At 45.9% G+C, this 15403-nt stretch overlaps 5 protein-coding genes across 12 annotated transcripts in view; 4 read left to right on the top strand and 1 right to left on the bottom strand.

The window, feature by feature from the left end:
• Window positions 1-347: 347 nt before the first annotated feature.
• The window catches only part of LOC115769554 (protein furry), a 52217-nt gene continuing 37161 nt past the window's right edge, over window positions 348-15403 (bottom strand). For 4 of the 8 annotated variants that reach the window (XM_030714398.1, XM_030714402.1, XM_030714401.1 and 1 more), the window contains 15 exons: window positions 14159-14278; window positions 13963-14096; window positions 13448-13546; window positions 13244-13378; window positions 13018-13189; window positions 12852-12957; window positions 12447-12782; window positions 4360-5947; window positions 3788-4294; window positions 3112-3726; window positions 2790-2819; window positions 1342-2301; window positions 1036-1281; window positions 615-978; window positions 348-551 (listed from right to left, as the gene is read on the bottom strand). In XM_030714398.1, the coding sequence (XP_030570258.1) occupies window positions 370-551; window positions 615-978; window positions 1036-1281; window positions 1342-2301; window positions 2790-2819; window positions 3112-3726; window positions 3788-4294; window positions 4360-5947; window positions 12447-12782; window positions 12852-12957; window positions 13018-13189; window positions 13244-13378; window positions 13448-13546; window positions 13963-14096; window positions 14159-14278 (5594 nt within the window). In that variant the 3' untranslated portion in view covers window positions 348-369. The other 4 variants (XM_030714399.1, XM_030714403.1, XM_030714404.1 and 1 more) reach the window with 2 other exon arrangements.
• On the top strand, window positions 6607-7464 carry LOC115769559 (serine protease 1-like). The gene has a single exon (XM_030714411.1). It carries the CDS (start codon window positions 6608-6610, stop codon window positions 7376-7378), a length of 771 nt encoding a protein of 256 aa, XP_030570271.1. The 5' UTR covers window position 6607; the 3' UTR covers window positions 7379-7464.
• Window positions 8907-9744, top strand: LOC115769558 (serine protease 1-like). The gene has a single exon (XM_030714410.1). The coding sequence runs from the start codon at window positions 8907-8909 to the stop codon at window positions 9705-9707; it is 801 nt and encodes a 266-aa protein (XP_030570270.1). The 3' UTR covers window positions 9708-9744.
• On the top strand, window positions 10106-10938 carry LOC115769421 (serine protease 1-like). The gene has a single exon (XM_030714229.1). The coding sequence runs from the start codon at window positions 10106-10108 to the stop codon at window positions 10904-10906; it is 801 nt and encodes a 266-aa protein (XP_030570089.1). The 3' UTR covers window positions 10907-10938.
• On the top strand, window positions 11593-12436 carry LOC115769560 (serine protease 1-like). The gene has a single exon (XM_030714412.1). It carries the CDS (start codon window positions 11722-11724, stop codon window positions 12409-12411), a length of 690 nt encoding a protein of 229 aa, XP_030570272.1. The 5' UTR covers window positions 11593-11721; the 3' UTR covers window positions 12412-12436.

A 15403-nucleotide genomic window follows, 5' to 3' on the forward strand; every position in this document is an offset into this window, starting at 1 on the left:
TATTTACTGTAGGATGTTCCAGAGAGAATACAAATAATTTGTAATTAAATGTTTATACTATTATAGAAAAAATACCTATATTCCAAGTTATTGTTCAGTGTCCCCAGGGGCCATACGAAGGGCTGTTTGCTGGTTCCGTATCTGCATTATAGATGATAACTGCGAAAGTTGTTAAATTTGTATGTATATGTTATGTAATTATATCGTACTTAAAAACACATTTGTTCATACACAATAATGCTTGTTCAACACTCAACTGAATGATAGTGACCTATAATGCTGCTTAAATACTAAAAAACTAATTTGATTACATATCAAAATGAGCTTAATCCTGCACTAATCTTAACCATATGTAGGGTTCCTCTATATTTAAAGATTTGTCACAATGTCCTGCTCGCTGCGATGCAAATTACTTGAACCGGCCCCCATGGAGTAGCTTTTCATATTGATTTCCATATTGGTCAGGGCGCTAGAAACGTGATACAAGTTCTCTGAGAGTATCGCATATACCTCAAATAGCTCCGAGTCCGATTTGGATACAATAAAGGCTTCTGCTGGTCAGTTAAATGGTTACAAATATTGTCCAAACATATACATTTTGAATATAAACAAACCTGTCCGATCCTTCATAATGCTATGCGCATAGGCATTCAATATAATCGACATCTCATCGAACTTGATGCGACTGTCCAAATTTCCATAACTAAGGATGGTCAGACTTTGATCGCCAGCGCTGAGCATGGACACGCGTCGATACTGTCGCACATGTGAAATGGCGCTAGTCCAACACTGCCGGTCAATGTGCTCGTGCAGCGACGCCTCGAACTCCTCATGTGTCATGGGCAAGCCGGGCGAGGGCGTGGGCGTGTGCTCACCCTCCGTTGAGGTGGATGATTCCAGGCAATCCAGATCAGCTTCGCTGGTGCATCGCACCAAAGCATCTCGTACCAGGGCATAGAGATCGGATATGTCGTGCATCTACAAGGAAACAGTAGGTTAGAGCTGAGCAAACCCCGACTAGACAGCATCACATACGTCTTCATTGATGCGAAAATGATTAACCACATTCGAGGATATTTTATGATTCGATTCGATCAGCAAAAGTAGCTGAAACATAAGCTTATACAAGGAACGTCCCAGGTCCAGCACAACCTCCGTTGAGGCTGGATCGAAGGGCATGCAAGGAATGCTGGAACTGCTGGGCAGCTCCAAGCCCGAGGCAGCCACGTCTGCTTCATTGAACAGAGAAAGTTTGCAGGATGTTTTCACTGCGTCCAAGCACTGCAATTGCGAATTTCACATTAAAGCAGATAGTAGAAAGTATTTACTAAGCAAAATCACCTCTAGAACTTGATCCTTGCGATCGAAGAACGTCTCCAGATGCTCTTGCACCTCCAGCACATTAAACCTCAGAGTTTCAAACAGCTTTGGCGTAGTGGTCTGCATCTCGCTGCACCACACACGTGGCGGATCGGCACGCGAGCTCAGCAAATCCGTAAATAGTGAGATGCGATTGCCCAGCTGGGAGCCGATGCCCGTGAAGAATTTCTTGGCCTCCTTCGAAATGGTAATTGTCTTGAAGGTCAATTCCTTGATCAGCCTGTACAGCTGCTGCAGCAGCTCAGAGGTGTGCGCTGAGGGTTGATTAACCAGCATAGACTGCAGCTGACGTCGCCAATTCTCCTCCGCCTCATCGCGAACAACAGCGCCAAATCGAATGATTCCCTGCATGTGTGGCGAGGCATTGCATGGCGTGATATCTCCCAAATCACCAGCACTGGAGCCGCTGGTATCACTGCGGGACACGGAATTGCGGCGACGTCGCTCTCGCAGGCTCAGGGAAGAGGGCGGTGCGCCGCTAAAGATGGACTTCAAAAAGGATTGACGGTGATCGTCGTCCAGCGGTGATTCCGACTCGGCTTCCTCATCGGATGAATCATCTGCGGTCTGTCGCTTACGCTTACTCAGAATTGGTGTCTTATCGCTGAAGCTGTCCTCCAGTGCAGAGGAATGGCCGCCCTTAATGGATCCACCGATGCCGCTACCGAGGTTCAAACGGTCCTCGTCACCCTCGAAGAGCTGATGTCGACGTACACCCCAGTTAAAGTTGTCCGTAGACTCGCCGGCGATGCTGTCCTCGTACTCCAGAAAATCAAAGTCCTTGAAGACTGTAAAGTCGGGCTGGCCATCGTCACGACGCGAACCGCTGCTTAGATCGCCCTGCGGACCCGATGTTTCCTCGGTAGACGAGGCGGCCGATGACTGCCGTTCCATAAGATCCGAAGATTGGCTAAAGATGACCTACATGTTGGCAAGCGAAACAGGGATTAGTAACCACTTAAGCAAAGAGACATGCAGGGCTAACACTGATAGATCTAATAAAAAATATTAATTTTAAGAAAAAGACTGGAAAGCTTACGCTTTGTCTGGTCGCAATCGATCCCGTTAGTAGCGATGTGCTCAAAGACTGAACGTGAACAAGAAAACGAAACGGTACAGTTTGAAACAAAACATACATGCAAAAGTCAAACACGAAACGAAACGAAACAGAACAAGCGATGCCATCAGAGTCTGATCCAGTTTTCGAGTGGCAAAAGCGACGGAACGTGAAAATGACAATCACGATTCAGATACGAAAACTGGAACGATCCCTGTTGCATGTGTACGGCATGGGTGGAATGAAACAATGAGCAATGCATATAAGTACAAATGAAATGTGAAACGAGCCAAAACAAATTACGTAAACAAAGACAAAGCTACACGTGGCCTTGAGAAACATGTTCCTTTACCTTTGAGCAAATAGAGTTTAGAAAATCATCCTATAATTGGGTTTGGTTCGGGTTGTTATTGATGATAAAATGGCGTGTTAGTTTTAGTTTGACATTGGGGTTGGTTTTTTTTTTCGAGTTTGATTTGGTTTTAATAAAGTTGTATTTTTTTACATGAAAGAAAAAGAAGTAGAAATAAATAATTTTGTAGAGATGATGGCCATATTAGAAAGCAGGAGCTGAAAAAGCTAGCGCTAGGGGAGCTCAAAGCATGCACCTTGATAATGTACAGGCTGGCAAAAATGTCGACCCCTGGCCGCAGTCTTTGTGGCCGCAAACTTACCGATGGCGACTTGGGCAGACCGACCCGCTGCCCACAGGTGGTCAATAGATTCACCAGACACTCGCGCACACGACACTGCGACATCCAGGGGCGCTTCCAGCCGCTAAGCGGCACGGTATCCGCCGGCGACAGGCTAGCGCTGCGTCTCGGCGAATTGGGCGTGCCCACAACACTGCCAAGGCCAACGCCTTGCTGCTGTTGCTGCTGGGCGGCAACGGCCGAGGCGGCAATGGCAGCCACATTGCTGTGGGCGCGATGCTGCTGCAGCTGGGCGCTGACCTGCTGAGCAGGCGCAACCGTCACGGTGGTGGCATTGGTCAATGTGGAGTTTAGCGATGAGCTGCCCGCGGCCGATGCAGCACCGCCAGAGCCTGGCTCCTCGGTTTTAAGCAGAATGCGGCGCCCGATAAGCGGCGTTTGGGATACGTCGAATGTGAATTCCATGGTGCGGCCGGCCAGTTCCTTTTTACAGAACATATCCGAGTCCGGATATGCGCCATAGAAAGAGAACGATAAGCCGGCGCTGCTGCCATCGCTGGGCGGGACCACCTGCAGCGAAGAGCTGCGTGTCACAATCAGCTTAAGTATCTTCAGAGAGTCCTTCCAATTGACCGTCTGCAAATGGAAAATGCGAGTAGAGAGCCGCTTAAACGATCTTTGATAAGTTCGAACTCACATCCAAATATTTGCCAATGGCACGCAACAAATCCGCATTGATGGTCTGCGCCTGAGGCGCCGATAGATCCACGTAGTGCAGCATGCAATGAATAACATTCAGCACGGGCACCTGCACCTGTTGCGGACCCTTCTCCAGCACCTCGATGAGGAAGGCCAACATGTGGAGGCCCATGTGAGCGTATGTGTCATGCAAATACTTGACCACGCACTTGGTCCACTGGAACGATTCCTTGCAAAACGTTTTGCGACTGTACAATGTCATCACAGTGCCCAGATTCTCCAGTTTGGCGCCCAGTTCCGTGGAAACATGTGCGATATTCTCGGCGCTGCGTATGCAAATCTCATTGGCATCCTCGTAATGGAGCAGCATGTACGGCAGCAGGGCGATCACGTTCATGGGAAAAGCACAGCTCTGCGTGGGATCACAGACGGGCAGGCTGAGTAGCGGCGCGAACTGGGCCAGAAGCGTGATTGTGGGCTCATAGGTGGCACTGTGGGTGCAGCCCTGAAAACAAGAATGAATAATTTGAATTAGCTGGTTTCCCTGTGTTTAGTCCGAGCTGCGCTCACCTTCAATAGCAGCGCATGGACGCCTGGGTAGGAGGTCCACTTGAGCTGCTGCTGCAACTTCTCAACTTTGTCGCGCGCATCAGGTCGATCCAGCGGCAGTCGATGCAGAACTCGGGTTAACAGCCGCAACGCCAACATGAACTCATGCTCATAGTCCGACTCGAGCAGCGAAACTGACAGCCAGAACAGCTGCGCCAATATGGTCATCTTGTCATCTTGCGTGGCCGTATCGCCCAGCATTTTCAGGCTCTGTGCGCTGCGTGAGCGCGACAAGGCGGAACCGGCACCTACGCCCACTCCACCCACGCCAAATTTGCTAACAACACTGCGTTCCAGCTCAATGCCAGAGGCACGATTCCGCAGCTCCGCCTGCTTGTCGCAGGGCGAGTTGTTGGCCTTGCGTCCGCAATAGGATACCGAGTAGCTGGTGCTGCGTCCATGGCTGGGTATGGAGTAGTTCGAGGATTGCGGTGTCATGCCCGATGGCGACTTCTTGCCGGGCAGAATGGAGTTGGGACCGCCATCCTTGTTGTTCAAATTGGGCGTGCTTTTGAATATATCTTTCATTACATCCAACGGTCTGAAGTCCGAGTCCAAGCTGTCCACGGCAGCCTCCAGCGTGAGCAGCAACTCCGTTACATAGCCCTGCATGTCCTCGCCCTGCTCAGCCACTGTCTCCACCAGACGGGACAGTATGTCCGACAGCATGCGCGAGTTGATGGGCACATTGAGAGCGCGAAAGATTTGCAGACAGCGTCCGGCATAATGGCGCGAGGAGCAGGACAGACCCAGCTGCAAAGCCGTTTGCGCCCAGCGCTCGGCAATGCGCGCCTGTGGATAGCTATCGGCAAACACCTTGACCATGTGCTTCAGGAAGCAGCTCAGCTGCTCCGCAGATTTTACGGCCCACACCTTCGCCGTGATGTCCTCATAGTTCCAGAGGGGCTGGCAGGTATCGTGGGCGAGGAACTTGAGCAAACTCTTGATCACATGCGCTATGGGCATGCTGGGACCCGGCTGTGGTGGGGCATGCTCATCTGCGTGAATTAACGGCACCTCCGAGTTCTCCGTATTATTCGGATTGATCTGCAGCGCCGCGGGCGTCGAAGCCAATGCCGCTGGCGTGGCATTTCCCGCTCCCAGCACCGGTGGCGGCTGCTGCAGATTCTGTGGCAGCGTCTGCTGATTGGTCGAGTGCGGTGCAATGATTGTCGAGCTGGAGAGATTGTGTTGCAGCGCATAGGCGGCCGCCTGGGGGCTGACGTGCAGCAGATAGCTGTCGAACTGCTGATGCAGTTCCGTAAAGTTATTGTCAATCACGGGCAGAGCCGGCACCGTCAGTCCCAAGTCCAGTTTGCTCGTCTCGCTGTTGAGCAGAATGCGCGCGACAGTCAGATGATCATTGTGCTCAGCCAGGACAATCAGCAAATTGACGCACAGCTGCTTGCAATGCTCCCGCACAATAATGCGCGTGTGATCCAGCCCCAGGAACAATATGTGCAGCATCAGTGGCAAATGAAGCGTCCAATCGATGCCGGGAATGCCATCCACCACAATATCTGTCAGCAGCATGACCGCCACGTTGCATCTGTAAGGGAAGAGAACGCGATTCTGATAAACGAAGCTGAACATACAAATTATAAATGTCGGTAGTTCGGCTCCCGATTCAAATGGACATTTTGCCATTAGGTTACGGTCATGAAACTGGTTTTCCAAAAACGCCTCTTTAACTTGATGAAAAAATGTGGTTTAGTTGGGGTTTCAATGCGGCTGTTTTGGGACGATTCATATTAAAATGTAAGGTAGGATTCGACTCGGGTCCGAAGCGATTGGGTTAAAACATTTTAACATTAAGTTACACATTCTTTAACACGTTTTCAGGATTCTAGGAAGCGAACAACCTAATAACTTAAAGAATATTTTGAAGGTGTTTCTTTCATAAGACAATACATCTCTAAAAAGAATATAGATATAGAAATAATGTTTAAAGGATATATAAAACTTGAGACTTCAATATTCAAAGTTCTCTGCGGTTATTTGTTATTACTTTTGAAAATATTTGCCTAATGCATAAAATCATTAATTGTTAGTGCTTAAGATATCTTGTTTACCCGACAAACAACTATTGTTAATTAGTTTATCTACCAAAAATACTGGAAACGTGCCAACTAGAAATGTGGGTCAGGTGGCCACTATATAAGCCAGAGCTTAGCTAGTTTTTAAGTTGTACCAATTTGTTACATTCAAAATGAAGTTCTTGGCTCTATTTCTCCTGTCTACCGTTGCTCTGGCAAGGGGTAACACATTGAGGCTCGCCGAAGAGCAGCTGGAGCCTGAGAACATCATCACGAACGGCTACTTAGCACCAGAGGGCAAGGCGCCATACATTGTGTTCTTGGCCTTCCGAAATGGCAATTCGGGTGCATGGTGTGGTGGCTCCATAATTGGTAATACTTGGGTGGTCACCGCTTCCCACTGTTCCAAGTCTTTCAACTCTGTGACCATCTACTATGGCTCAAACAAGCGCGCTCAGGGCTCGGTGACACACACTGTTACCGGCAACAACATAATAAACCATCCCAGCGATGACATCGCATTGATACGCACCCCGCACGTCAATTACTCCGATCGCATTAAGCAGGTGAAGCTGCCCACGAATGGTGGAAATCTCTACGTCAACGAACGGACCACGGCCTGCGGCTGGGGACAGACAACTTCAACTAGAACGCCCGAAAATCTACAATGCGTCGATGCTACGGTCATATCCAACTCTCAGTGTGCCAGAACCTATGGCACCCGCACGATCCAGAACCAAATCATCTGCACTAGCACTTCGGGTGGCAGATCCATTTGTTCCGGCGACTCAGGCGGTCCGCTGGTAACACAAAGCGGTACGATTCTGATTGGAATCAGTCAGTTTGTTTCGGGCAGGGGCTGCACAGCTGGCGATCCAGCTGGCTTTGCACGCGTCACAAGCTTCCTCGGCTGGATACGTGCAAACACTGGCATCACAGGCTAAAGCCTCAACTTGCAAAATTCTTGCTTTAAATTCAAAATCTATAAATATAACTGCTAAAGAAATAACAAAAAAAAATACAATACATAACTTTTAACTGCAATCCATGCGAACTTTTACTTTGTAAAGATTCTTAGCCAATCTAGTCTTCAAATTTTAATTTGTAATTCGCCTGCTTTGACTAAGAAGATCCTGAGGATAGCTACACGAAAGGGGTAGACGATACGGTATAAATTTAGAGGCCTTTCTTTGTTATAGCCAAGCTAAATGTAATACTCGAAGTCAAATCCGGAAAAAACTTGCCAAATCATAGACTCAACTTATGACCATTCGCAAAATTTTCAATATTATTATTGGTTATATGTGAAAAAGGCAGCCTTAAATATCTTACATAGACCTATGTCCAAATTTGCCATCATCTCAATCTCATCAAATGTGCATGAGTTTTGGCTCTATGTTCATGGATCCTTTAGACCTTAAGATCAATTTGGCATCTAAATCTAACAACATTGTTTTTGGTCGAAATTCATGTGAAAATGGTAGCTTCAAATATCCTATAGGTCGAAATTTCCCACTCCCATAACTCGGTCAAAACTCAACCGATTTGCACAGCTTTTTAATTTATAACATAAAAACATGTAAATCTAATGAACTGTATATTTCAAATCACACCAAAGGCACCAAAGGCACACCGAGGCACAGGTTATCTAACAGCGAATTATGCAATAGGTAAAAGAGTTATCAATCAAAAATATCTAAGAGCATAATGAACCAAATAAATAGCTTCAGCTTTTTAAATTAATAACAAGTAAGAGGTTCTAGTCGGGACCTCCCGACTAGGCAATACCCTGAACCCACTTTTTCCAACATTAAATGCATATATGTATATATTCTATTTTAGAAGCTATATGTCAAGTTTCTTGTTATTTACCAAAATTGCCCAAAAAACAGGGTATCGATATCGATTTTTATCGATTGCTTGGAAACGGAGTAAGTTATCGATTATCGGAAACAAACTCGATCTGCGCTGGCACTAGGAGCACTTACATCTAAAATTTCTCTAGCTCTTATAGGTTCTGAGATCCTTGTGTTCATACATACGGACGGACGGACGGACAGACAGACGGACATGGCTAGATCAACTCGGCTATTGATGCTGATCAAGAATATATATACTTTATGAGGTCGGAGAAGCTTCCTTCTGCCTGTTACATACATTTGGCTTTCGCACAAATACAATATATCCTTATACCCATTTTTAATAGGTTAAGGGTATAAAAATATGAAACGGAATAAAAATGAATAATTAAAGAAAAATTGTAGATTAACCTGACCGGCACATAAGTCAGTGAACTACTGCGATAACTAATGTCTGGAACCATTAGCTATCTATTCTTTTCCTCCATTTCAGGTTTTTCTTGCTATCATCAACAGTTGGTACCAAATGATTACTTACAAATTCAGTAATTAGTTCGTATAAACGAGTATATAAGGTCGCAACCGCAACCGGTTTTTAACTAACACGATCAGGATGAAAATTTTGTTACTACTCGTGTCTTTGGGGTTTGCCTCTGCTAGTGGCAATCAGACCTCCACAACAGCCTCTCCGGATCAGCATGAGCCCGATAACATCATAACTAACGGCTACCCAGCCTACGAGGGAAAAGCTCCCTACATTGTCAGTCTTCTGATAAGAACTGATGGCAGCAATAGACTTGCAATTGGCGGGGGAACCATCATCGCCCACACTTGGGTGCTAACTGCTGCCCACTGCCTCACCACGGACTACGTGGACATTCATTACGGCTCTAATTGGCGTGGCAGAGGTCAATATAGTCACAGAGTTCGAAACAATAACTTCATTCGGCACCATCTCTGGCCTAATACAAATGGCAATGACATCGGTCTGATACGCACTCCTCACGTGGATTTCACTAACAGGGTCAACAAGGTCAATCTTCCCAGTTTGAATCGACGAAACGAGCTCTTTGAGAACTGGTGGGCAGTTGCTTGTGGTTGGGGTGGACAGGCTAATGGCCAACTGGCTGAATGGCTACAGTGCGTCGATCTACAGATCATGAGCAACAACGAGTGTTCCCGAACCTATGGCAATATACCTGGGGGCATTTTGTGTGTGAGAACACCTGGTGGCAAATCCACCTGTGGTGGGGACTCTGGCGGACCATTGGTTACACACGATAATCCCGTTTTGGTAGGTGTAACATCTTTCGTTTCGGGCGCCGGCTGCATGGCCGGACACCCAGCTGGGTTTACACGTGTGACCGCCCACTTGGACTGGATACGTCAGAACTCAGGCGTCGCTTATTACTAATATAAAAAAAAAAAAAACAACTAATAAAGGCGCATGATTTTCTTAAAAGCATACAAAAAAGGGAAGAAAGTTTTTAAACTTAATTTTGGTTTTGCATTGCTTAACAGAACAAACTTTTAGAGAAATGTTTAGAGCAATCTGTTTGGAACCTGCTGTGCGTCCAACAAAAAGTGATGTAAACAGTTGGAGTGTCTAAGGATATATTAACCTGGCCAACACAGAAGTCAATCAACTACTTAGAAAACTAATTTCTTGAGCCATTAACTATCTTTTCTTATCCTCCATTTCAGTTTATTTTTGCTATTATCAATAGTTGGTAACAAATAATGCGGTAATTAGTTCTTCAAACGACTATATAAGATCACAACTGCAGGCGGTCTTTAACGTGCGAATTCAAAATGCAAGTTTTGTTACTACTCTTGGGTTTGGGGTTTACCTTTGCAAGTGGCAATCAGACATCCACAACAGCCTCATCGGATCAGCATGAACCCGAAAACATTATAACTAACGGCTATCCAGCCTACGAGGGAAAAGCTCCCTACATTGTCAGTCTTCTGATAAGAACTGATGGCAGCAACAGAGTTGGAATTGGCGGTGGCACCATCATCGCCCACACTTGGGTGCTGACTGCTGCCCACTGCCTCACCACGGACTACGTGGACATTCATTACGGCTCTAATTGGCGTGGCAGAGGTCAATATAGTCACAGAGTTCGAAACAATAACTTCATTCGGCACCATCTCTGGCCTAATACAAATGGCAATGACATCGGTCTGATACGCACTCCTCACGTGGATTTCACTAACAGGGTCAACAAGGTCAATCTTCCCAATTTGAATCGACGAAACGAGCTCTTTGAGAACTGGTGGGCAGTTACTTGCGGCTGGGGTGGTCAGGCTAATGGCCATCTGGCCGATTGGCTGCAATGCGTCGATCTACAGATCATGAGCAACAATGAGTGTTCCCGAGCCTATGGAAATCTACCTGGGGGCATTTTGTGTGTGAGAACACCTGGCGGCAAATCCACCTGTGGCGGGGACTCCGGCGGGCCATTGGTTACACACGACAATCCCATTTTGGTCGGTATTACATCTTTCGGTTCGGCTGTAGGCTGCACGGTGGGTCATCCAGCTGGTTTTACTCGTGTGACCGCTCACTTGGATTGGATACGTCAAAACTCAGGAGTTGCATATTACTAATCCAAATAATTATATTGAATGAATTAACTAATAAAGAAGTTTTCATTAGCAATCTTATTAAAATAGTTTGTCAAACTGAAGTTATGTATAGTAGAACGGAATCGAATTTGAGAGCATTATTTTTGGAAATGCCACGAAGATCTATAAGAACTGTTGTTCATAGTGAAATGACAGATATGACTGCGAATCAAGGACGTATTTGCCAATTTTTGAGTAACTCAGATGATATTCCTTGGCGCTTAAGAGTGAAAGTATCCGATTGTGGTCTAAGTTCATATAATCTGGATCGAGTCACAATAACGTCTATTTAAGTATAATTAAGTATTGTTTGTCTTAAATATAATACTGGGTATTTTGCTGGATGTTTAAAAAATATTCCTTGGTATTATTACGAGGAATCTATATGAAGTTAATTCTGCAGAATGCAGGATAATATTTGAAATGCTTGTTGTTCTGTTAAAGATCGCAGTTAATTTGTAAAAGAATATGAATGTCATTTGTATTTGTGATAAATAATCTTTCGGCTAATGTCTTGAATCATTAGGTGCTTCCCATTTGAACCGTTCATAACCACAAGCTATCAATTTAAGTCCTACAATTAGCAACGAAAGCAATAATTAGTTCGGTAAACAACTATAAAAGCTTGTTGCCAAAGCAACTTACACTAAACTTGCAACTCAACCATGAAACAGCTGGCACTACTTTTATTTCTGGCTTTTGCACTGGTAAATGGCAATGCGACTACGGAAGACCAGGCGAACCCGGAGAATATCATATCCAATGGGTATTCAGCCTACGAAGGCAAGGCTCCTTACATGGTCAGCCTGGTTTTAGGATCGGTCGCAAGCAGCGCCACCTCATTGTGCGGAGGTGCTATCATTGCAAATAATTGGGTATTGACAGCTGCACAATGCCTGACCCGAGATTATGTGGAAATTCACTATGGTTCCTATACGAGGAGAGGCCAGTTCGCTCATCGAGTAGGAAAAGGAGATTTCCATGTGCAAGATAAATGGCCGAAAGAGAAGGGCTACGACATCGGCCTGATACGCACACCATATGTGGAGTTTACGTTCTGGATCAACAAGGTTAATTTACCCAGTTCGAATGCCGATATCTTTGACAACAAGTGGGCAGTTGCATGCGGCTGGGGTGAACAGGCCAATGGCCAAGTTGCCAACTGGCTGCAATGCGTCGATCTTGAGATCATGGGCTCATCGACGTGCTCTAGATATTATGGCTCTGTGAATGAAAGCGTACTGTGTGCAAGGACACCTGAAGGCAAGTCTACCTGTGGCGGCGACATAGGCGGCCCGTTGGTAACATACGACAATCACACTGTAGCTGGTGTGACTTCTTTCTTCTCGGCGGGAGGTTGTAGAGTCGGTCACCCAGCCGGTTTCACTAGTGTTGCCGCCCACTTGGATTGGATAAGTACCACAATTGGACTACCATCGGCCAATATTTACGAAACATACCCATATGGTCAATATCAATATATATAATCAAAATAAACTAATCTGAAGCAATTAAAACTTACCGATGAAATCCGCTGATGGGTAAACTGACATCCGGCAGAAATTCTGTAAGCGGTGCAAAGTAACCACCGTATTCGGGCATGGGTAATGGGTGCGGATGCGCATTTGCCGGTGCTTCCGCTGTGTTACGCAGCTCCACATTCTCCTCCTGGCGCAGCTCGGGATCGTTGATTAGTATATCCTCGGGCCGTGGCAGTATAGAGGGGCCCGAGGCAGCGCGAATTTTATCAGCGCCACGAGGCGGGCGACTGACACCCGTAATGGGCGTCACGGCAGCCGCGGCTGCAGCGGCAGCTGCCTGAGTATAGGCGCGGATGCCGCTGTCCGACTTGCAGGTGCTAAAAGCCAAAAGAAAAACAAGCTGTTGATTGAATATCTCAAATTATATTTAGGGAATCACAACTTGCCCAATTTTAATAGGATCCTCGCCACTGTGTCGCTTCGTGTGTATGGTGCCTTTCTCCACGGTCAGATCCTGGGTGCGCGAATCATTAATGCCGCCTACAGCTTGTCCTGGCAAACAAAGAGCAAAGATTTTAGGCTGATGCAAAGCAGCCCTCAGCTGTGACTCACCATCGGCGCTGTGACTCGAAGCCTTTCGCATGCTGGTCAGCCTATAAAAGGGAGGCGTTTCAGTGCGTTCGATGAGACAATTAAGTGTCTCCACCGTCTGCAGCTCGGCCATTAGCTCATCGAGCAAACGATCCGGACAGCTGCGCGCCAAATAGAGGGCCACCCGTTTAGCCTGCGACCACACAAGTTAAATATTTGAAACGTAGCTAAAATCTATGGCACTTACATAGGGCAACAACTCGGTGGGGGCCATGCCGCTCATGATGACCAAATAGCGTAGTATAACCTTCAGATTGTTCGGCCAGAACTGGCACAATGTGCCCCACAGCTCCTCAATATCGCGCGGATGTGCATCGGAAAACTGTTGACAGATAGCGGAACAATTGAGATAGTTATTCAAAGTATTTAATGGAAATCCACGCATACTCACCTTGGCTGTTATATAAAACAGATTATTCAGTATCATTTCTGTGGCCTCAGTTGAGCCGGTGCCCTCGCGGCGACCGCGTGTGCCAGAATCCGGAAAGTACTGCAAACAAAGCACAAAAGTTGAACAAATTACAAGTGCTCTAGACGAAAATGCCCGACTATGAGATACCCTGTGCCCCGTGTAGCCACCTTCTTTCTACGTTACACAGTTCATCTAGCTCTTGTAGTCGCTGAGATCGAAGCAGACAAACGGACTGACGAAAATGCCTAGGTAGACCTAGCTCGTTGTCTTGATCAAGGAAAACCTTGCTTTATGGGCTCGGAGATTCTTATTTCTGCCTGTTACACATATACCCTAATTAATCATTTTCAATGGGTTAATACCCTGTTAACAGTGACAGCAGCCGCCAAAGAAATTCAGCCTAAGCTGTTCAAGAATTTCAAGTTACACCAAGCGAAAATGTATACAACTATGCAAACTATGTGCTAACAACAATAGAGTAGCGGCATGCTCACCATAATGTAGGAGAGCGGCGTGGCGGGTGGCACGCTGGTGGCTACCAGTTCCATGTTTTGCAACCAGGGCAGCAGACACTGCAGCAGCAAGGCGCGCACATCCTCGCGTGCGCTCTGAAAACGATGCGTTATCTCTGTAAATAAGAAAATGATTAAAAGCTGTTCAAACGTCTGACAAGCACTAAGGATAACTCACCTGAAAATATGGGCATGGTTAGTTCGGGACGCAAATGAGCCAACTGCTTTGAAAGGAAACGCTGCGAACGACAATAGGCGCTGCTCAGCAGCTCGTCCAGAGTGCCCACTTTGTCATCCTCTGCAAGGCAATAGAGAAAAATGAAAGTTTAATAAATGTCAAGAGTACGTGAGTAGCGTATTATAATACAGCAATAAGACAATACCAACCACAAATATTATTTGCGGGCATGATTTGTGGTTGAGTGCTCGGCAACAACTGCGGGCACAACTGAGTGCCGGATGTTGTGAGCAACTTCCGCTTGACATTTCCATTGGGGCCAAAAAGCTTTTCTAAGCCGGCGCTGGAAGTTCCTTACATCTGTTTCTATTTACTACAAAATATGTCAGCAGAGAGACCAACAACAACAACAAGCACAAGTATTGACAAGAGCTGGCACCTCGTAAAACCCAGTTATGTGGCCCAAGGTCCAATTAAATATCTGAAGGGGCAGACACACTTGTTGCTTCCGCGCTTACCCTGACCTGGTCACCTGTTGATTCAATGAATGAAATGGCGTCATTTGGCATTGCGCCGACGCCAAGGGGCGGCAAAAAGCTCAGCGGTTGTTTTGGCGCCTTCCAATGGCGGCGAAACGGGATATCCAGTTGTTTAAAAAGCCGCCTCAGCCATTGTCTCGGCTTAGTTTCGCGCGTTATGTCCTACAGGCTGCAGGTTCTTGAGTGGCACCAAAGAACATTCAAATGAACAACTGAGGCACATAACATAAGCGCGCCGTCGGTAAAAATACAAACGTAAGCCTCAACGACTCGAATTGAGCAATTAGTTGATCTATCAATTGAACAATTTTTTTGGGACTGAGTTTAAAAAAAAAAAAAAAAAAGCCAAATATTAAACGAAAAAGTTGGGGTCAAACTTTCATAGAAAATCAAAACTTTAGCTGTGCACTTGACCGATTTCGATGCGTGTGCAAAAGTTTAAGCTAAAAGCAATCAGGAAATATATATATAAAAAAATGTAAAAACAAATATAAAAGCGAATAAGAAACGTGTGAAAAACTTTCTTGAAATGGTTTTCTTTGATAATTGCCTGTAAGTTCATTAAAGTTGAAAATTAAAAACGAAAACTTAATCCGAAAAATACAATACAATACAACTTTAACTGAACATAATAGTTAAAAACTTTTGTAGACAAAAATAATAGTTTAAAAACTGTTTCATCAAAAAACTTTGAACAAATATTTCA

The sequence above is a fragment of the Drosophila novamexicana genome, unplaced genomic scaffold (assembly GCF_003285875.2).
Source record: "Drosophila novamexicana strain 15010-1031.04,08,12 unplaced genomic scaffold, DnovRS2.1 tig00004554-arrow-pilon, whole genome shotgun sequence".
Taxonomy (NCBI): Eukaryota; Metazoa; Arthropoda; class Insecta; order Diptera; family Drosophilidae; genus Drosophila; species Drosophila novamexicana.

Coding starts and splice junctions, on each gene's coding strand:
- LOC115769559 (XM_030714411.1), top strand. CDS start 6,608: ATGAAGTTCTTGGCTCTATTTCTCCTGTCTACCGTTGCTCTGGCAAGG.
- LOC115769558 (XM_030714410.1), top strand. CDS start 8,907: ATGAAAATTTTGTTACTACTCGTGTCTTTGGGGTTTGCCTCTGCTAGT.
- LOC115769421 (XM_030714229.1), top strand. CDS start 10,106: ATGCAAGTTTTGTTACTACTCTTGGGTTTGGGGTTTACCTTTGCAAGT.
- LOC115769560 (XM_030714412.1), top strand. CDS start 11,722: ATGGTCAGCCTGGTTTTAGGATCGGTCGCAAGCAGCGCCACCTCATTG.